The sequence below is a fragment of the Stegostoma tigrinum genome, chromosome 6, assembly GCF_030684315.1.
Source record: "Stegostoma tigrinum isolate sSteTig4 chromosome 6, sSteTig4.hap1, whole genome shotgun sequence".
In the NCBI taxonomy this organism is placed as follows: domain Eukaryota; kingdom Metazoa; phylum Chordata; class Chondrichthyes; order Orectolobiformes; family Stegostomatidae; genus Stegostoma; species Stegostoma tigrinum.
The window spans coordinates 44,299,303-44,312,929 of NC_081359.1; the positions used below are offsets into that span (position 1 = coordinate 44,299,303).

At 43.8% G+C, this 13,627-nt stretch overlaps 1 protein-coding gene across 1 annotated transcript in view; it reads left to right on the top strand.

The window, feature by feature from the left end:
- The first annotated feature begins 257 nt into the window (after positions 1 to 257).
- LOC125453243 (cilium assembly protein DZIP1-like) overlaps positions 258 to 13,627 on the top strand; it is a 100,569-nt gene continuing 87,199 nt past the window's right edge. Inside the window, exons 1-4 of the mRNA XM_059646960.1 lie at positions 258 to 323; positions 2,717 to 2,746; positions 3,140 to 3,264; positions 9,696 to 10,140. Coding sequence (XP_059502943.1) covers positions 258 to 323; positions 2,717 to 2,746; positions 3,140 to 3,264; positions 9,696 to 10,140 — 666 coding nt within the window. The remainder of the gene's footprint in view (positions 324 to 2,716; positions 2,747 to 3,139; positions 3,265 to 9,695; positions 10,141 to 13,627) is intronic.

Sequence of the window (13,627 nt, forward strand, 5' to 3'; positions counted from 1 at the left end):
AATAGTCCAACTAAAGATGGGGCCTGCTAAAACTTGTATTTGCTCATGGGCCTGGCCTCGTGACTGGCCTTTCAGTGAGAGAGCATTTTGGAAACAGTGATCACAACTTTTCAAATTTTAAGATAACTATGAATAAGGATAAATCAGGATCTTGCAGGAAAGTACTAAATTGAGAGCAGGCAAATTATGTCAGTATTAGGCTGGAACTAGGCAGTGTTAATTGGGAGAAGTTGTTATTGGGCCAGTCCACATTTAACATGTGGGTTTTGTGTAAAGATCAGGATTGGCATTTTCCAGTAAGGAGGAACAACAAGGATGGCAAGGTAAGGGACCCTTGGATTGTGAGGAAATAGGGAAATAGAGATAATCCAGGAAACTATAGATCAGTGACTCATACCTATTTGGTTGGGAAGCAGTTGGAAAGAATTCCAAGGGATAGGGTTTATATGCATTTGGATAAGCCTGGCCTAATTAGGGACAGTCAGCATGACTTTGTGTGCGGTAAGCCATGTCTTATGAACTTGATTGAATTTTTTCAAGAGTGACAAAGGTGATTGAATTGGCTTATCCATAGAAGACAGAGGATAGTGGTGGAAGGGTGTCTTTCCGGCTGGAGGTCTGTGACTAGTGATGTTCCACAGAGCTCCATACTGGGAGCTCTGCTGTTTGTGACAAATATATATAAATGACTTGGATGTGTGGGATAGTAAGTTTGCAGACAACACAAAAATAGTGGGTAGTGTAGAAGGTTGTGAAAGGATACAGCGAGACATAGATCAGCTGAAGATATGGGTGGAGAAATGTCAGATGCAATATAATCTGGTAAAGTGTGAGGTACTGCACTTTGGGAGATCCCCACCTACACTCACCTTTAATGGCTCCATCCCCACCTCTTTGACCTGTCTGTCTCCTCTCCACCTATCTGTTCCTTTATCCATCTTGCATCTGCACTTCCCTCCCTCTCCATTTATTTCAGAATCCCCTTCCCTTCCCTTTCCCCATTTCTGAAGAAGGGTCCAGACCCGAAATGTCAGCTTTCCTGCTCTTGTGATGCTGCTTGGCCTGCTGTGTTCATCCAGCTCTACACTTTGTTATCTCAGAGACTGAGGGGAGACTTGATAGAAGGCTATAAAATTATGAAATATATAGATAGGTTTGACAGTCAGAATCCTTTTCCCAGAGTTGAAATGTCTAATATTAGGGTGCATGCATTCATGTTGGGAGGGGAAAGTTCAAAGGACATGTAAGGGACACTTCTTTACATGGAGAGTGGTAGGAATCTTGAATGTATTGCTAGGATGGTGATGGAGGCAGATACCATCGGCGTGTTTATGGGACTTTTAAAGAAGCACATGAATATGCAAGGAATGGAGGAATGTGGACAAAAGGCAGAAGGGCTTAGTTTAATTAGACATTATTTTTACTGCACCATCATGGGCCGAAGGACCTTTTCCTGTGCTGTACTGTTCTATGTTCTATGTCCTGCATAGTCAACTGACAGCCGAATCCAAGGTTTACCCAGCCATTCCCACAGATGTGGGGTAGCTGCTGGTGGTAATTTTTGCCCCTGTTGGCAGTCTGGGCACTGTATCACCAACCCTCCATCTTTATATCGAAGTCTGGCCACCAGACATAACTCATTGCCACCATCTTCATTTTGGATACCCCTGGTTGGCCCTGGTGGAATTCAAACAAGCTTTGTTCAGGACAAATACTCTCGATCTGCACAACAATATGCCATCCTCTATCTTGAGCTGATCTGACCGTGTTTTAATTCTAGCTGCAACAACTCTTTGGTTCCCCACATTAATGTCAGTTGTTTCAGTTTGGAAAAGATTGGATCTTTCTGCATTCAAAGTGTGATATTGTTAGCTATAACTGGTAATATGTCCAGAAAATTCATTGTTATGACACTCTTCCACTGGTGGCACCACAGGTGGTATATCTGCTAACGGAAGACGGCGCAATGCATCAGTATTCTCTACTTGGCCTCTTGGGCGATGTTCTGATTTATAATTTCAAGCACTTAATACTAGACCCACTTCAGGATAAGGCACTGCTTTAATCCCTTTAAGCGGACAATGTAGGCGTTTGTGGTCCTAAATTATCACAAATCTTCATCTATAACAGTATTGGTGGAATTTTGACCCCAATGCAACTACCAAGTCACCTTTTTCCATTTGGGTGTATTTGCACTCTTGATTAGCCAAAGTGTAGATGAATAAGTTATTGGGCATTCCTCTCCAGTGGGCCACCTATGAGCTAATACTGTCCCGATGCAAGGAGATTAGATTTTGCACGTCAATACCAGATCTTCCTTGGGATCAGTGTGCCAACATGTTAGAGGATGATTTTTTTTAACTTCATTGAAAGCTAGGGCTTATCTATGAGACCATTTCCAAGGCTGACTTCTTTTTTAAGAAGTTGATGCAATAGTGCTAGGATGGATCCCATATTGTGTGTGAACTTTTCATAATAATTTACCAGTTCCAGAAATGATTTTAATTCCTAGACAGATATGGGGGCTGGGGCACCTTTGATTATTCTCACTTTATCTTGTAATAGGTGTAACCCAGTCTTGTCAAGCCTTGGACATTGTAGGCCACTTGGGAGGCCTGGAACACATATTTTCCCTGTTAGCCATACACCTGCCTTGGAAAAATATCTTAGGACTGTATCCAAGTTCTCAGTTTCCTTATTATTTTTCTATTTTCAGGCATGTCACCTAGGTAAAGGACGACCTAAGGTAAAACTTGCAAAGTATTCACTGAAAAATTGAACAGGCTGATGATACCTCAAATGGCAGCCTCATGTATTGGTAAGAAACCTTATTAGTACCAATTGCAGCATACTTCTGAGAATCTTGGTCTACATACAATTGCAAGTAAACATGGCTCATGTCAAGCATCACGAAGGAGAACATCCTGCAGCTTTGCACTGAAATTCTCTCTCCAAGGGATTGTGTATTTATCCAACTGCTAAAAATGCTTTACTGTTTGTTTAGAATCCCCACAAAAGCGAACTGACACAGTGAGCTTCAGACATGCTACGACTGTTGGTGCCCATTCTGCAGATTAGACTGGCTTGAAGATGCCTTCATTTATTAGTCTTCTGAGTTCTGCTTCTACTTTTCCTTAAGGCATATGGCACTGGACAGGCCTCACGGAAGAAAGGAAGAGAACATGCCCCCATCTACGTTGACGGAGCTGAGGTCGAGGGGATGGAGAGCATAAATTTCCTAAGACTAACAATAACTGACAATCTGTCATGGACTTCCCATGTAGATGCAACAGTCAAGAAGGCACGCTGGCTGAGTGGTTAGGACTGCTGCCTTACAGTGCCAGGGACACAGGTTCGATATCAATCCTTGGGTGATTGTGTGGATCTTGTATATTCTCCATGTGTTCTATTTGGGTTTCCTCTGGGTGATCTGGTTTCCTCCCACCACCTAAAGATATGCATGTTAGGTGGATTGGCTGTGGTAAATTGCCCTTAGTGCCTAGGGATGCACAGGCTAGGTGGGTTAGCCAGGGGAAATGCGGGATTACAGGGATCGGGTAGGTCCGGGAGTGATACTGTTCAAAGGTCAGTGTGTGCATGATGGGCCCACTGTAGGGAATCTATTCTATTCTTCTATTCTAAGGCAGAACAACACATCTTCCTCAGGTTGCTTAAGAAATTCGGCATATCCATAAGGACCCTTACCAGCTTTTACAGATGCATTTTCTCTGGGTGCATAATAGCCTGGCATGGCAACTGCTCTGCCCAGGACTGTAAGAAACTACAGAAAGCTGTGTGCACAGCCCAGACCATCATGGAAGCCAACTTCCCATCCATGGACTCCATTTATACTTCTCGTTGCTGTGGAAAAACTGCCAACATCATCAAAGACCCCTTCCATCCCAATAATGTTCTCTTCCAACCTCTTCCATTTGGCAGAAGACACAGAAGCTTGAATGCACGCACCAACACGTTCAAGAACAGCTTCTCCCCTGCTGTTATTAGACTGCTGAATGGACCCTCTAACTTCAAATAATGTTGGCGTTGCCAATGTTGATCTTGCTTTGCATACCTTCTGTGCAGTTGTAACCTTGTAGGCCTCACTGTATCTCAGCAGAGATCTGTGATCTGTATGTTTTGTTTGCTGTTACCTTACCTGTACTGTTCACAAAACTATGCTTTTCACTATACTTAGGTACATGTGACTACAATAAATCAAATCAGATCAGTTTTCTGTCAGACCCCGCCCACGGCCGACGCCGACGGAAGCCTGCCCACGGCCGACGACCTCATCGCTCCGCCCACAACCTCCACAGGCAGCAACCCCAGAGAAGACAGCCACACTGAACCCTGCCGCATCTTCACCATCCCCCCAGACCTCCCACTGACTGAGGATGAACGGTCAGACCTTAGTAAGGGGCTCACCTTTGTCCCCCTTAAACCACACATCAACGAATACCAGTCACGATTGGACATAGAGCAGTTTTTCCGCCGCCTTCGCCTCCACGCCTACTTCTTCAACCGGGAGCCCAACCCTCCCTCCACTGACCCCTTCACCCGCTTCCAACACAAGTCCTCCTCCTAGACACCACCCCCAGGCCTCCTACCCTCCCTTGACCTCTTCATCTCCAACTGCCGTCGAGACATTAACCGCCTCAACCTCTCCACCCCTCTCACCCACTCCAACCTCTCCCCTGCAGAACGGGCAGCCCTCTGCTCCAACCCCAACCTCACCATCCAACCCGCAGACAAGGGTGGCGCAGTGGTAGTTTGGCGCACTGACCTCTACATCGCCGAGGCCAGACGCCAACTCTCCGACACCACCACCTACCGCCCCCTCGATCATGACCCCACACCCGAGCACCAAACCATCATCTCCAACACCATTCATGACCTCATCACCTCAGGGGACCTCCCACCCACAGCCTCCAACCTCATTGTTCCCCAACCCCGCAAGGCCCGTTTCTATCTCCTTCCCAAAATCCACAAACCTGCCTGCCCTGGTCGACCCATCGTCTCAGCCTGCTCCTGCCCCACCGAACTCATCTCCACCTATCTGGACTCCATTTTCTCCCCTTTGGTCCAGGAACTCCCTACCTACGTCCGTGACACCACCCACGCCCCCCACCTCCTCCAGGACTTCCAATTCCCTGGCCCCCAACACCTCATTTTCACCATGGACGTCCAGTCCCTATACACCTGCATTCCGCATGCAGATGGCCTCAAGGCCCTCCGCTTCTTCCTGTCCCGCAGGCCCGACCAGTCCCCCTCCACCGACACCCTTATCTGCCTCGCCGAACTCGTCCTCACCCTCAACAACTTCTCTTTCGACTCCTCCCACTTCCTACAGACTAAGGGGGTGGCCATGGGCACCCGCATGGGCCCCAGCTATGCCTGCCTCTTTGTAGGTTACGTGGAACAGTCCCTCTTCCGCACCTACACAGGCCCCAAACCCCACCTTATCCTCCGTTACATTGATGACTGTATCGGCGCCGCCTCTTGCTCCCCAGAGGAGCTCGAGCAGTTCATCCACTTCACCAACACCTTCCACCCCAACCTTCAGTTCACCTGGGCCATCTCCAGCACATCCCTCACCTTCCTGGATCTCTCAGTCTCCATCTCAGGCAACCAGCTTGTAACTGATGTCCATTTCAAGCCCACCGACTCCCACAGCTACCTAGAATACACTTCCTCCCACCCACCCTCCTGCAAAAATTCCACCCCCTATTCCCAATTCCTCCGCCTCCGCCGCATCTGCTCCCACGATAAGACATTCCACTCCTGCACATTCCAGATGTCCAAGTTCTTCAAGGACCGCAACTTTCCCCCCGCAGTGATCGAGAACGCCCTTGACAGCATCTCCCGCATTTCCTGCAACACATCCCTCACACCCCGCCCCCGCCACAACCGCCCCAAGAGGATCCCCCTCGTTCTCACACACCACCCCACCAACCTCCGGATAGAACGCATCATCCTCCGACACTTCCGCCATCTACAATCCGACCCCCACCACCCAAGACATTTTTCCATCCCCACCCCTGTCTGCTTTCCGGAGAGATCACTCTCTCCGTGACTCCCTTGTTTGCTCCACACTGCCCTCCAACCCCACCACACCCGGCACCTTCCCCTGCAACCGCAGGAAATGCTACACCTGCCCCCACACCACCTCCCTCACTCCTATCCCAGGCCCCAAGATGACATTCCACATTAAGCAGAGGTTCACCTGCACATCTGCCAATGTGGTATACTGCATCCACTGTACCCGGTGTGGCTTCCTCTACATTGGGGAAACCAAGCGGAGGCTAGGGGACCGCTTTGCAGAACACCTCCGCTTGGTTCGCAACAAACAACTGCACCTCCCAGTCGCAAACCATTGAGAACATAGAACATAGAACAGTACAGCACAGAACAGGCCCTTCAGCCCACAATGTTGTGCCGACCATTGATCCTCATGTATGCACCCTCAAATTTCTGTGACCATATACATGTCCAGCAGTCTCTTAAATGACCCCAATGACCTTGCTTCCACAACTGCTGCTGGCAACGCATTCCATGCTCTCACAACTCTCTGCGTAAAGAACCTGCCTCTGACATCCCCTCTATACTTTTCACCAACCAGCTTAAAACTATGACCCCTCGTGCTAGCCATTTCTGCCCTGGGAAATAGTCTCTGGCTATCAACTCTATCTATGCCTCTCATTATCTTGTATACCTCAATTAGGTCCCCTCTCCTCCTCCTTTTCTCCAATGAAAAGAGACCGAGCTCAGTCAACCTCTCTTCATAAGATAAGCCCTCCAGTCCAGGCAGCATCCTGGTAAACCTACTCTGAACCCTCTCCAAAGCACCCACATCTTTCCTATAATAGGGCGCCCAGAACTGGACGCAGTATTCCAAGTGCGGTCTAACCAAAGTTTTATAGAGCTGCAACAAGATCTCACGACTCTTAAACTCAATCCCCCTGTTAATGAAAGCCAAAACACCATATGCTTTCTTAACAACCCTGTCCACTTGGGTGGCCATTTTAAGGGATCTATGTATCTGCACACCAAGATCCATCTGTTCCTCCACACTGCCAAGAATCCTATCCTTAATCCTGTACTCAGCTTTCAAATTCGACCTTCCAAAATGCATCACCTCGCATTTATCCAGGTTGAACTCCATCTGCCACCTCTCAGCCCATCTCTGCATCCTGTCAATGTCCCGCTGCAGCCTACAACCACTCCCCCTCCCATTCTTTAGATGACATGTCCATCATGGGCCTCCTGCAGTGCCACAATGATGCCACCCGAAGGTTGCAGGAACAGCAACTCATATTCCACTTGGGAACCCTGCAGCCTAATGTGGACTTTTCGAGCTTCAAAATCTCCCCTTCCCCCACCGCATCCCTAAACCAGCCCAGTTCGTCCCCTTCCCCCACTGCACCACACAACCAGCCCAGCTCTTCCCCTCCACCCACTGCATCCCCAAACCAGTCCAACCTGTCTCTGCCTCCCTAACCTGTTCTTCCTCCCACCCATCCCTTCCACCCACCCCAAGCCGCACCCCCATCTCCTACCTACTAACCTCATCCCACCTCCTTGACCTGTCCGTCTTCCCTGGACTGACCTATCCCCTCCCTACCTCCCCACCTATACTCTCTCCACCTATCTTCTTTTCTCTCCATCTTCAGTCAGTCTCCCCCTTTCTCCCTATTTATTCCAGAACCCTCACCCCATCCCCCTCTCTGATGAAGGGTCTAGGCCCGAAACGTCAGCTTTTGTGCTCCTCACATGCTGCTTGGCCTGCTGTGTTCATCCAGCCTCACATTTTATTATCTTGGATTCTCCAGCATCTGCAGTTCCCATTATCTCTGATACAGTTTTCTGTCAATTGTTTAGTTATGCGCATGAACACTTGAATTTAGTTTCTGTTGCTTATTTAGAAATATTAGCTTTTCTCACTTTTAGTTTAGCATGAAAAACTGAAATATTAAATGTATGAAGTGACAAAAATTGTGAATTTGAATATAAACAGTTATCGATTGTCAGCAATCTTAAGACACGGTAAAAGAGTAGAAATGCTGCAACTCATACTTTATAGGATTTTCATGCTGCTTAAACAGTAACATACATTCAGAGCAAACTATAGCATAGTAATTAAAATGTGCTCTGAAGGGTGTAGACTACTAAATGAATGCTGCCGTCATGAATTTCTTGAAACAAATGTTTTAAAAGTCTGACTTAAATATGAAAATTGAATTAAACATTGTATTTTGCAGTGATCACTGAATGAAGATCCGTACATCCTAAGAAGCCATTTTGTTAAGAAAGCTGTAATTAGAGTCAAGACTAATTATACATACTTCACTTCATATATGCTGCTTTACAATATAAAACAACTACTGACTAGAGTTAATCTATCTCAATTCTCACTGAATTGAGTTTCTTATAAGTTTAGCAGATCCATTGCATTTTGAATCCTAGTTATATTTTGCAGTTTCGCAAAAGACAAACAAAATCGCACAGAATGTAGGTATTTTACAGTTATTATGGGGTTTTATCACTTCACAGTGAGCTGGTTTTATTTTGTACAATTCGGTGGTTCTGCCTTTGTTTAGCTCATCCTGATTGCATATGTATTAGAATCGTAGCACGTTTACATTTTAACACTCTTGAATTTTGTGCTTGATAGTTCCTTGTTTGTAGTGTTAATCAGTATTGAATACTTACTTTCTCTCTGGCAGTGCTTAGGTACTTCTTTGAATCATAGAATCCCCACAGTGTGGAAGCAGGCCCTTTGGCCCAACAAGTCCATGCCACCCCTCTGAAGATTATCCCACCCAGCCCCATTTCTGTAATTTCCAATGTCTAACCCACACATCCTTGGACACTATGGGCAATTTAGCATGACCAATTCACCTAACCTGCACATCTTTGGATTGTGGGAGGAAACCGGACCACATGGACAAAACCCACACAGGCATGGGGAGAATTTGCAAAATCCATACAGACAGTTACCCAAGACTGGAATCAAACCTGGGTCCCTGGCACTGTGAGGCAGCAGTGCTAAATACTGAGCCATTATGCCACCCTATGCTTTTATGGTGCTCCGTTCTGTGGCAGACTAATTTTATTTTGTTAATTCGTACTGTTTTTGTACATTTACAGTGGTTTGTAGCTGAAAATGCTACTCTTGGTTACATGACAATGGGAGGGACGTCTTGTCAGGTTGATGACCGTTGTGCAAGAAGGAGAGAAATGTCCTATGGAGATAATTGCTGCAGCAACAGGTGTTAGTAACCCTGATAGTCTCATCAATAATCTCTACGAAAGAAGATTTTTGTGATATGGCAACAAAATCCAGATCCTTTAAACAACAGGAAATGCGCTATTAACAAGATTGCAGTTAATAAGTGAGTGTCAAGGAAAGTATTTCGGTTGCATATTATGCCCATTTTGTAATATTTCGAGTTCTATTCTTAGCAATGCTTGAAGGCATTTATATGATTGCCTAGTTAAAATATAAAGGTTGAAAGCAATGCTATTTTGTTAAAAATTTTAAAAACAGTATCAATTGTTCATTCTGCTTCCATAATCCTTTTCTGTACCCAAGTTGTAGGGATGTGGTTGAATGGGATGTCGGCAGTACATTTTTCTCACAATCCACTGACAGACAGCATTCCTTCACAGCCCATATCAATGTCTGGTGTGCACAGAAGTCAACTTCCCCTCTTCCAATTCAAAACTCGTCAGGAAACCGTCAACTGGAGGCGAATTAGTGCCATTGACGTGGACAGAGTGGCTCATGAACTGGATTTTGTCACTTTGCAGGAAAATATACTCAATATCACCTTTTGCAACATGGATACTGAAAAATGCCCTTATTGTCAAAATCCGCTGGATCCTACTCTGTTGAAACTGTTCAGATTGGCACAGCTCACCATAGAATATCTTCTTCATTCTCAAGAGTACCTAACAGTTAACTTGCAGATGTATGAAGAAAAATTGCAAGCATCAGAATTTGGAAAAGAGCAAATCAAAAAGGAACTTTGCAATTTATCTGATGAAATGAAGTCTCAGAAAGAGGAATGCAAATGCAGGAAGCAGATCATTTCTTCTCAACAGATGATGATTCAGCCCGGTGCTAATAATTATTATAAGGTATGAAATGTAAAAAGAAACTGCATTTGGTGAGTTTGAAATCATGAAAATTTTCACATTTACGGTCTAGGAACAAAGCTTGTTAATGATGTTTTGGAATATAAGGAGCGCTAAAAATAAATTGAAAAGTTTGTCTTATGTTTGGGACATAAACATCTTTTTATAGAGTTCAGCTTCAGTATAATAACGTCAAGTGTGTGCGCATTGGGTGACCAGATGGTCCCTGGATATTTTATCTTCCCTTTATAGTCCAGATTAAAATCATAAAAACAAGGACTAGGATTTAGATCTATATTTAATTATTTTATCTAATAAACTAATAGTTACACTATTTTGTTCTTTCTTATAGTGTGCTGGATCACACAGCATTTTTAAGAGTTGATATATCTGCATTTGATTTACGAAAAGGGCTGTAATACATTGTATGTGTACACAGAGCCAGACCACACTTTTTGCATATGAGGTGGTTTTGCTTTGCCATTCGCGGAATACAAAGTAACTTGGGGAAATCCACTCCTCCAAGATACTGAAGGTCCCATGAACACAACCTTTCAAAAAAATTTGTCACTCAGAAACACAATAGGTTTGCTGATCTGGACCTAGATTGTCAAAATGATATCCAATAAGGTTGTCATTATTTTGGCATTCGATAGTGCAGAATAGAAGGACAATACAGAATCAGGGTTAAAATCTTCCATTTTAAATGGAAAGTTAACTTGAGAGAAAAAAGTATCAGATTGGATGAGATTATTCTATTAAGTCGACGCTATTCTTGAAAAACAACTTGCAACTTTTGGGTGGCATGGTGGCTCAGTGATTAGTACTGCTGCCTCAGTGCCAGGGACCTGGGTTCAATTCCAGCCTTGGGTGACTGTCTGTGTGGAGTTTGCACTTTCTCCTAATGCCTGTGTGGGTTTTCTCTGGGTGCTCCAGTTTCCTCCCACAGTCCAAAGATGTGCAGGATACGTGGATTGGCTATGCTAAATTTCCCATAGTGCCCAGGGATATCTTGGTTAGTCATGGGGGAATGCAGGGATAGGGAATGGGTCTGGGTGGGATGCTCTTCAGAGAGGCAGTGTGGACTTATTGGGCGGAAAGGCCAGTTTGCACACAGTAGGGATTCTATGATCTATAAGCCCTTTGACATAACCTCTCAAAGCATTGCAAAGAATATGTTATGACAATAAAAATCCTTCAGACCTTTCTTAATCTCTGTTTGCCTAGCAACTAATGCACAAAATGGGAGACAGTGGTGTAGTTGAACTAGCAATCCAGAGGCCTAATTTTTTGGGGGTACAATTGCTGGATGGCAACTGGTGGAAGTTAAATTCATAATAGATCTGGAATTGAAAACTAATCTTAGTAATAGTGACCACAAAATTGTTGTCATGTTGATTGTTGTAGAAAACCGTTTGGTTTAACAAAGCCCTTTTATGGAATGAAATCTGCCTTTAAAACCTCATGTGTGACTCCAGACCCACAGTAGTTGACTCTAATCGGCCTACTTACTTAGTCTAGCAGTTACGATATTTCAACAGCAGTAACACATGGGCAATATTGTTGAACCTGCCGCAATACCCAAATTTCTACGAACGAACGAACAAATAAAAATCACAAAGTTTGAAGAATTTAATCCTGAAATCAATCAAACAGTTGGAAGCAGATGAAGATTCGTTAATTCATTGTCACAAACCTGTCAACAAGGACAATAAATCAAATATAATGGTAACTACTGAGAAGTGTTACAGATAGAGGATTTCCATTGTTTCAAAAAAAACCTATTTGCATTTAATTTTGCTTCGATTGACCTTAGTTGATTTGAGTTTTAAGTTTGTTTGGATGTATCTGATTGTCAAGATAGATTACTAGAATATGAGAACCATTTAATTTGCTGTAGTAAATGACATTGAGTATTTGCTGTCTTTGAGCTATCACAGAATACATATAAAATCACCTTTTGCTGGCTTTGCACATAATTTGGAAAGATCTTGTAACAAAAGACTGTTAAGTAAAATCAGCTTCATCGACTCTACTGGAAGCCAAAAATCTTTGAGACCACAGCAAAATTACTTTTCAGGATGCACCCAGAGAACCTTGGGGATGACTGTAGAAGCAGTGAAAAATGTTTGAACAATTAAAAACAGGTTTATTAAAAATTAGTTCTTCTAAATTAGGTGGCATATATGTTTACCAATAGCTAAACAATCGGCCAAAACACGAATGTGTGCTATTGCGTAGGAGCAAGAATTGTGGATTTCTCCACTTCTCAATATGCAGTAATAAAATCTAAATGTTGGTAATGTTTCTATAATGCTTCTATAAAGTATAATACTTTATACTACTTAATGCTTCTATCTACTTAATACTTCTGTCTATAATACACCTATAAGGATGTATGAAACACCATCAGCAATTGTTCAAAGCATTGTTAGCCAAAAATTTAAATCAGGGACATGAGCAAAAACCAGAAGCAGGAAACCAGCTGAGGACATAGGAATGTTACATGCAGTATGATATCACAACTATGATTGCGACTTGGCTGAAAGATGGACAGTTTTGGCATTTCAACATTCCTAAGTTATAGGGTATTCAGACATGAAACAGAGGAGATAGAAATGAAGGAAAGTTCACAAAAATGATTAGTTATAAGCAAGTGAGGAAGGGTGATGTTTTGGAAGGATGGTTAAATGAGCCAAATTTGCTGAAGTAAAAATGAAAAAGGGGCAAACGGAAGTGAGGGAAGGAATGCAAAATTGATCAGTTATTTCAGTGAGGAGGAATGATGTCTTAGAAGGGTGGTCAAGTGTGCCGAAAAGGTAGAAGTAAAAATTGAAAGGGGGCAAACGGATAAGTGTTTATTGTAGGCCCCAAAATGGTAATGTAGAGACAGAGGCGTAACTATGTAATTAAATTTCTGGAAATTACAAGGATGATAAGGCAGTAATTGCAGGGATTCTAACTATTGAACGAATTAGAATTGTTTTAGTATGCAAAGAAAGAGGCAGAAAAATTCTTAACTTGCATTCAGGAGAATGTTTTTGGCCTTTACATAGAAAATCAATAAACAAGGGGGTATTTCTGGACCGAAAGCTGAATATGAGCCGAGGCAAATGAAAGGCATAATAGTAGGGGAATATTTTGGACACAGTGAAATATTTTGAACTCAGATTTAAGGTAATTATTGGAAAATGACAAGGATGTGCCAGGAATAAAAGTTATAAACTGGTGAAACACTAATTTCACGAAGGTAAGATATAATCTGGGCCAAGTGGACTTGGATCAGCTGCTTGCAGGTAAGACGATCAGAGCAATATGAGGCATTGAAGGAGAAGTAGTGAGAGTATGGGGCAAATTTCTTCCCATAAAAACAAAAGGTGGTGCAAGGAGGTGTAGCCTAGGTAGCTGTGGGAGTCGGGCATGAAATAAGATGTCGGTTTCAAGGCGGTCACCAGAGATAGAGACAGAGGTCCATGAAGGAGGGGGAGGT